This window comes from Triticum dicoccoides, chromosome 2B (genome assembly GCF_002162155.2).
Source record: "Triticum dicoccoides isolate Atlit2015 ecotype Zavitan chromosome 2B, WEW_v2.0, whole genome shotgun sequence".
NCBI lineage: Eukaryota > Viridiplantae > Streptophyta > Magnoliopsida > Poales > Poaceae > Triticum > Triticum dicoccoides.
In genome coordinates, this window is record NC_041383.1 from 789,179,667 (window position 1) to 789,188,332 (window position 8,666).

Here is an 8,666-nt window from a genome sequence, read left to right on the forward strand (position 1 = left end):
TGGTTTCCAATGTGGCCGCGCCTCCATTTGATTCTTGGATCTAGTCTAGGACAGGCGACGCGGCCATCTACAGGTGGATTGGTGATTGAAATGCAAGCAAGGGTTCTGACCAACTACAAATGTAGCTTTAGATTTTGGCGACAGAAAACCTGAAACTTTATTCTGTTATACTGCAGTTGTTACCAACTGAATCTCAGTCTAGTGGTACCAAATGTTGGCTTCACCAATTAGTCTAAATTAGCAAATAAGTAGATTCTGAAGATGACAGTCTAAATTAGCGGTCTCCAGCTGCTACCTTAAAATGCTGATGCCTGGGGATAGTTTAGTTTTAGCTCAAGTGCTGTTTAATAAACAATAGCAAAAATTTAGGGCAGAGAGGATCGCAATGGTTATAGTGTCTGTCTTCACCATTAGCCACTTTGCCTGTGCAATCTGCGCAGGTACCCTACCCTGTAATTTATTCATCCACTTACCAGTATACCAGTAACTCATTGCCCCCGATAAAAATTCAGTCTTATTTTGTGGCACTCGGAACCCCACCCCAACCCCGCAGTTAGTTATGCATGTCTTTCGAAACTGGGCAAGGGAAGGTAGAAATGATCTTGGAACGAGGATCACATCTCAGGGGGTAGTACGGAGGCAAAGATTCACCCTCCATGCTGCTTTTGGGACTTGTCCCGACTGAATCTAGGAGGCTCTGAAACTTTTCTGTGTTTGGACACTATTTTCTCTTGCCCTTACAATTATATGGACTTGAATTAATGGTAGGAACTGACCAGCTACCAAAGTCAATATGTCAGACTTGCAAACTCTAACTAGGATAAGTAAGATACGCTCTCTAATTAACATGGCTACACGCCTGCTGCTACTTCTGATTCCTGTGATGCTGCCAGCGCTGATTCTTGCTGATGAGTCTGACTCTGGTAGGACTTGCCCCAAAAGGCGTCCACAACGTTTCTCCCCTCGTTCTGAATCAACTCATCCTTGAGTTGGATGTCTGGATACTGACATTAAAGTTCTTCCAGCAGTTCCCACGGCACCTTTACTTTGTTGATTCGATACCCAGCTTTGTTCAGTGAGGGATTTGGGCGACATCAGAGGGTTGGGTGCCGCTGGTGAAGAGAAACAGGGGATCCTGAGCTTTGCTCGGCGTCTTTACCTTGTTTCTTTGGTACCTTGCTTTGTTCTGTCAGGGTTCCCTGTAAGTTGTTGGCTTTTTTCAAGTTTGGGAGACGAACTTTTAAGTTGCAAGTAACGATTTTTGGTTTCAAGCTGGAGGCTTGGTCTCTGATGTATCCCTCTGGATCTTGTTGTGTTATCAGTTTTAGTGAGAAATGAGTTTGGGAGCGGCATTGCGTCAGCTGCTGCTGTGCGTCTCCGCTGAACCAGGAGCTCTCACATTGTCCATGGTTCGACTTTGTATGCACCACCTTGTCTGGGTAGGAAGCAGTCGCCTATGCAGAATGTCTGGGAGGGGCACAACCACATTAGCATGGTCTCCTTGATACTCCTTGAGCAGAGCCACGTGGACGGCATCATGTATCTTGGCACAGACAGAAATTGAAAATGACAGGCCACTGAATCAGTTCATTCCAAAATTTTAAAGGGCCCATAAAGGTTGCACTGTCTCCTTGACACATGGTACGGTAGCCCCTACCAAACCCGCTGGCCTACAGCATAGTCAACCTGGCAGTGGTTCTGGTCATATTGGTCTTTCATAACAGCCTGAACTTGCAGTAATCTTTCCCTTATTTCCTTGATAAACTCATCCCTATCCCTCATCTGATTATGAACAGCAGTTATCTTTGCCTTGTCTGGTTTACAGAATAAGAGTAGGTGACTCACTTAGCACAATGCTGAGGGCGCTCTCTAGTTACAATGCTGAGGGCGCTCTCTAGTTAGGCAGCGAAATCACCTAAGTTTGACTGTCCAACTGTGGATGGAAAGTTGCGGTCATCCGCAACTTGATACCAGCCATATGGAATGACTCTTGCCAAAAGTTGCTGGTAGAAGTGCTCATCTGTGAATTTTATCTATTTAGTTTAGTTTGGTGAGTATATCTTCTGACTAGTATGATGGAAATTATTTTTATGGTCGGGTTGTTAAAAACGCCAGTAGTGCATCAGTTTTACATTCTTTGCTTTATGCGGAATCATGCTGCAAATCGGATTCGGAATATTTATATTAAAAAAATACCCATGTCTTCAACTATCGCGAAAGTCTACTTTTATTTATATTTAACCCCTCTAAACTTTGTACGTCATCAGAAATCGCCAATTGTGTTTCTCTTGGAGTTGTGTGTACTTCTGTATATAATAGTTCCATATGGACCTTTTCTCTTTTTTACATCTAAGTATTTATCTGAAGCCCCCTTTCTAGCAAAGGGAACTTATTTTCACTATATTACGATTGACCATGTTGTATGTTTGCAGCTGATAGACTGGATGGAAGCTCGTGGGGCATGCTTGCTTACTGGGGATCATGCGCTGCGGCTTGACCTTGTATGCAAAATGAATGGGCTAGAAGCTGCCGAAGAATACTTCTCAAGTCTTCCGGATATGCATAAATCAGTGAAAACATATTCCTCTCTGCTTAACTGCTATGCAGAACACAAGCCAGAGAAAGGTCTGGAACTGTATGAAAAGATGAGAACCATGAACATCGTTCCGAGTACACTGGTGTACCAGAATTTGATGTCCTTGTACCTGAAGGCAGGCCAGCCAGAGAAAGTCCTCAGAACATTTGAAGAAATGCGAGGAAATGGCATACGAACAGATAATTTTACATACTGCATCCTGACAGAAGGCCATATTATGCTTAATGGCCCAGAATCCACCGAGAAGTTCCTGGAAGATTTCGAGAAGTCAATTCCGGTTCACTGGTCCATGTACACTGTGCTGGCTAACAACTACAATAAAGTGGGGCAGTTTGACAAGGCGGAATTAGCCCTAAAGAAAGCTGAGGAAGTCATGGACAAGGGTGAGATGTTTGCTTGGCATAATCTTCTCTCCCTCTATGCCAGTTCCGGCAATTTGTCCGAGGTCAAGAGGCTTTGGGTATCTCTGAAGTTAGCATTGAGGATATGTTCAAACAGAAGTTACCTAGTGATGCTTTCATCTCTGAAAAAGCTAGACGATTTCGACTCCATGCAGCAGGTCTTCCGGGAGTGGGAACTCACTCAACAGAGCTTTGATATGAGGATACCAAACGTGATGATTCAAGCTTACCTTGCCAAGGACATGACAGACGAAGCCGAGGCTCTCCGCCAGGCAGCCATGGCCCAAGGCCGTTCCAATCCTGTGACCTTCTACATATTCGCTGAGTCCTATCTGGAGAAATCCAGGATCGAAGCAGCGCTCCAGGTCTGGAGGGACGCAGAGAAGATAGTCAACACCCCAAACTGGGCACCGCGGCCAGAGCTCGTGAAGAGATTTCTGAAGCATTTCGAGGAGGCGAAGGATGTGGACGGGATGGAGTCGTTCTGCTCGTGCCTTGAGAAGCTGGAGTGCCTCGACGCAGATGCTCGGGACGCCCTGTCCCGGACCTATGTAGCTGCCGGCAGAACAAATCCCTCTATCAACGGAAGAAGACCAGGTTGAGACTAGACCTGGCTAGAAGCAAAGGCATGCCGTCGCGTCCCACCGTTGTCGAAACAACTTTTCCCGCCCTTTAATTGTTTGGCGTTGATGGCCTGAGCATGAGCTTTATAATTTTGCCCTTTAGTTTCATGCTGATAGTCTTTAGTTCCCCTTTAGTTTCATGTTGATAGCCTTGCCCTTGTGGCATCAGAGAGATAAACATGTACTCTACTTACAAGCTGGTTATATACATGTTGAGGATGGCAACCAGAATTATTCATGTTGAAGCTACTAACTATTCCATTCGTTTCAAAATAAGTGTCTCAACTTTGTACTAACTTTAGTGGGCAGTTTGAGAATTTTCTGCGGACTACATGTTTATGAGCAGAGGGTCAACACTAGTAGCAGTGCCCGCGAAATATGTAGTTGAAATTCTCTTGTTTAGTGCCATACTTAAAGGAGGGGGTATATCTCTAAAGTAGTCCCACTAAATATTCATCAACACAAGTAATGGAATGAAACAAAATTACATACACCATTGAAAAAAAAACAGTACTACAAGTAGATTTTTTGGAAAGCAGATGGAAAGATCTGTATTGCAAATAGTTCATATTAAAGCATCCTAGACATCTTATCTTTGTGAATGGATAGAGTAGTTAGCAACACCATCAGGTGTCTACTGCTCTCTGTTCCTTGTCCACAGATGGCAGTACCAAAAAGTTCGTTTGATAAGAAACCAATTGTCAATCTGCTGCATGGCTAAATCTAACTTGTCTGTCCTTTAATTCGATCATGGTAAAACCTATAAAAATGAAATATACACACTATGTGATTATTATTTTGTAAATAATAATCTAATAAAATTAATTTGGTGTTTTAGATATTAATATAGTTTTTTGACGGCATTTTCAACCACAATGTATAAATTGGCTCCTCCAATGTGCGCGGGCGCGTCTGGTCAATGTCCGGGCATGTCCGCTTTGAATCCTTACTTTTTATGACACACAACCACACCCTTCAAATTGTTCTCCGCACATTATGGCATTTCAATGAGCTACTTGTATGTGACACTGCCAAAGCACACAACAGCGACGAATATGGCACACGGGCCGGTGGATGATAGTTGATGCTGCAGTCTTCTTTCCAAAAAGCAAAGGAATAGTGGCTGCAGGTGGGGTCATTGGTTACCAGTAGTTGGCATGGAGCGTTGCGTGGGCACGCCCGCAACTTCTCATATTGCCCCCACATAATGATCTGGGTTTTAGGAGTGTCGGTCAGTCGGTTGTTTAGAGAGGAAGTGAGGGTTCTGGTTGGGATATTATTTTTTTACCGGGCACCAACCGTAGATGTTTCGAATGGAAGAAAATCATATGCGACCGGGTCGTACGCTCGAAACGGAACGACCCATTCCATCGCACGCCACGTGGATCCGCGAATCTCAAGGCAACCACTACCATCTTCTTCCCTGTCAGGCCATCACTTTTGCTGCAACGTCCCCGTATTGATTTGTACCACTAGTTCTCCGGTCAACGTGTGCATGGCTCATTCGACAATGCTGATCAATGATCATAATAAAAGTTTGGTATTAGTTTTACCTAGCGCCTTGATTCATCCTACTTCGGTGCTTCATAACACCAATGTATTTGCACTGCTCTCAATTTCCTAACTTGTTTTTTTTTTCATTTTCAAGAGGCATGACTGTGACTCTCGCGAAAGCAAAACCCTGCCTCTCGTGGAAGCAAAACTGTGACTCTCGCGAACAAAAAAGAAAATGCGTTTCTTCATGCAATTTTTTTTTGAAAAAATGTTTTTTCCAAAAGTTAGGAAAGACCGATGGAAACCGAAACATAAAAAAAAACCCGTTTAAAATGCAGAAAACGCATGCGAAAAAAATTCCCGAAGGGAGCGTCCAGAGCGCGACACGTGGCGGGCGGGCTAAGAGCGCGCCAAATGGCGCTGATCGTTGTGAGGCTCTCAAAGAAGTGCTCATCAACTAGTTGCTCTCTAATCGAACATGCCTCCTCACCCTCGAGGCCTGGTACATACACTGGCAACAAGCGATTTTCAAAATGATACTTAAAATAGAAAACGTATGCGATGGAGCCGAACCAGCAACCTCACTCAGTGTAGTCGCGTAGCCAACCAGCTAGCAATTGAGTATGGCTAAACAGGAGCGTAAAATTTGAAGTAGTATGTACAGCCGCAGATCTGTTTATTTTTTTCAACAATTCTTGGGGAAAATGTGAACAATTTTTCTTAAAATATTTGAATAATGTTTGAAAATCACAAATAAATTTAGAAATTCGAACAAATTTTAAAACCTGAACATTTTCTGGAATACATGACCAATTATTGAAAACATGAACAAAATTAGAAATTCCAAATAATTATTGATTTTTATATACGACGAACAATTCCAAATATACATTGAACATTTTTTATATACTTTGAACAATTTTTAGATACACATTGAACATTTTTGTGATATATGTTGGAAAATATTTAAATACTTATTTAACAACTTTTAAATGTAAGTTGAACATTTTGCAATCGACGAGCCTTCCGTCTCCTGTGATGTGCCGTGATCCACCTCATTGACCGGGCCAACCCTGATTCATGATAATAATTGTTTGATTGTACAAAATAGAATAGAAGTATGAGGGGAGGTGTATGGACCAGGTGCAAGGAGTAGCATGCCGAGATTAGTTTTTGAAGTTTTTGAACATTTCCTTGCGTGGGCACAATGATTGGTGTGACATGCGGTGGCGAACCCATCGCCTTGGGATTGACCACATTTGAAGCGTTGTCATCAGGTAGGCATCATGGTGACCGTTGGCAGGGTGGGAAAAAGGATAAGCGGCAACATGGTCGAACGTCATGTCGAATTAGAGGACGTGGATCTGTTAGGAGTCTTGAGCCATGCTTATTGAAATAGAGTCATGATATTTTTTCTTCGGTTGCAACGCATGGGCATATTTGATAATAAATAAAAATGAACAACTGAGATTGCGACTTGTGCACTGTGAAGGACCTGCGCAAACCACATCAACATGGAAAGTTAGTTGTCTATTACGCATCACTAATCTTTATCTAGCTAACCAGACTGCAATCAGTGCGGCCAATTTTCCACATGCTAGTTATTTTTCGTTTTTTAGAAAAATATTCAAACTATAGTCACAATATTAAATAAATAGTTAATGACCCCTCAATTTTTTAAATATTCACAAAATTAAAATAATACAAAATAATTAATAAAATGGTTTCACAATATTTGTAAGGATTCACACATTTAATAAAATAAATTTGCAATTTTTAAAAGTTATACATTTTTTAAATGTTAATCAATTTTCAAAATCTTCATGTTTTAAACACATATCACGTGGCCCTTTTTTGAAATTTTAGTTCTTTTTCCTTTTTTACTTGACACTGTGATGCGTGGGTTTGTTTTTGGCTTTTATTAGTTCTAAAACTTATGCAAATTATTGTAATGGTAATAAAAATAAAGCTACAATCTTCTTGTCTCAGACCTAATATGCGTAATTTTTTTATTTTAAAACACATTAATGTAATTAAAAAATATTTACCTATTATTATAAAGTCAGGTAATTAAAATGTTTTTTTAACTAGACAAATGTATATATAGTTTAAAAATTACTAATTTAAATATAAGAATGTATAAAATCCTGGAGGTACACTAGGCCATTGTTTTTTTCACACATATTTTAATATTTATTTTTATTAAAAATATATCTTTTGACAAGCACATATACTTTTTATAAAACAAGCGAACACTTTTTACAAGTAGAAATACATTTCCTAAAAGCATGGACACTTCATATACTACCTGAATATTTTGCAATTTCTAAAATAAAAAAACTAACATGTGGAAAATGGGTGCACTAACTGCAGCACATTTAACTCCACGGTTGTATCGGATATATAAACCTTTGCAGTGCGTAAAAGACAACAAAATTACATGGGCGAATTGGTTGGTGCATGTCCTTCGTGGTGCACTGGTCGCCTGTTCGAATATTGACTTTACAATTTTTTACAATATTTTAGTTTATTTGAGTTGTGCATTGACAGGTGGGGCCCAATGGTCATTGAGACGCACACTCAGTCCCGACATCTTCTATATCTAAATAGGTAGCTTCCACTAATACATTTCTCTCAACATGCAAGCATGACACTTCATCATTCAACATGCAATTATCAGTAATAAAAATTTGCCTCAACATGCAAACATGCATGCTTGAAAATTTCATTCTATACTGCTATTTACATTTAATCCTTATATTATTACCTCCATTTCCTAAATATAAGTCTTTTTAGAGATTTTAATATGAACTACATACTGATGCATATAGACACACTGTAGAGTGTAGATTCACTGATTGTACTCCATATGTAGTCTATATTGAAATCTCTTAAAAACTTATATTTAGAAACGGAGAGAGTATTTCAAATATTCATTTATCATATAACCAAAACTTCACTGCAATATTGCAAAACAGTCCCGCAACAATGTACGAGGCATCATCTAGACGTGATTCAAACCGTATTTGAACCATACCACCAAGTTATAGAACCAGTTCGGTGTATTTTTTAAGTTTAGGATCCAAAGTGAACGTCGATGGTAAGTTTAGGCACCACTAGTGTTATTATCTCTATAAATTAGTGCACCAGCCTTGAAGTAAATGGGTGGCCACACGCATGCGCGCCCTTGTGAATTTCCGCTTTATTTGGCAGTCCCTTACATTTTCTACTCCGCCCGTTTTAATTTATAAGCTCTCTACATATTTTGAGATTTGGATTTCACCAATCAATTTAACCCGGCAACGCTGCAAGTCCAATTTGCCAAACAATCGGCTCAATATTGTCTCTATTGGATGACATGTATTAACTAGTCTAGTTAGGAAGTAGCAACCAAGATATAATAATATTGATAAGATCGAGTCCTACCAAAAGCAAGAAAAGGACTATTGAATACTGATGCAGCGAATTAATATGTTGAAGCTATGAAATGTTTTTTTTTAAATATTTTTTTTTGATCTATTCATCAACTGTGAAAGTAGTATAAAGAATATA

The 8,666-nt window shown here is 40.1% G+C and overlaps 1 protein-coding gene across 1 annotated transcript in view; it reads left to right on the forward strand.

Moving 5' to 3' along the window:
• LOC119366336 (pentatricopeptide repeat-containing protein At4g01990, mitochondrial-like) overlaps positions 1-3,916 on the forward strand; it is a 4,643-nt gene extending 727 nt beyond the window's left edge. The window contains exon 2 of the mRNA XM_037632061.1: positions 2,411-3,916. Within this exon, the coding sequence (XP_037487958.1) occupies positions 2,411-3,599 (1,189 nt within the window). The 3' untranslated portion in view covers positions 3,600-3,916. The remainder of the gene's footprint in view (positions 1-2,410) is intronic.
• The last annotated feature ends 4,750 nt before the right edge of the window (positions 3,917-8,666 follow it).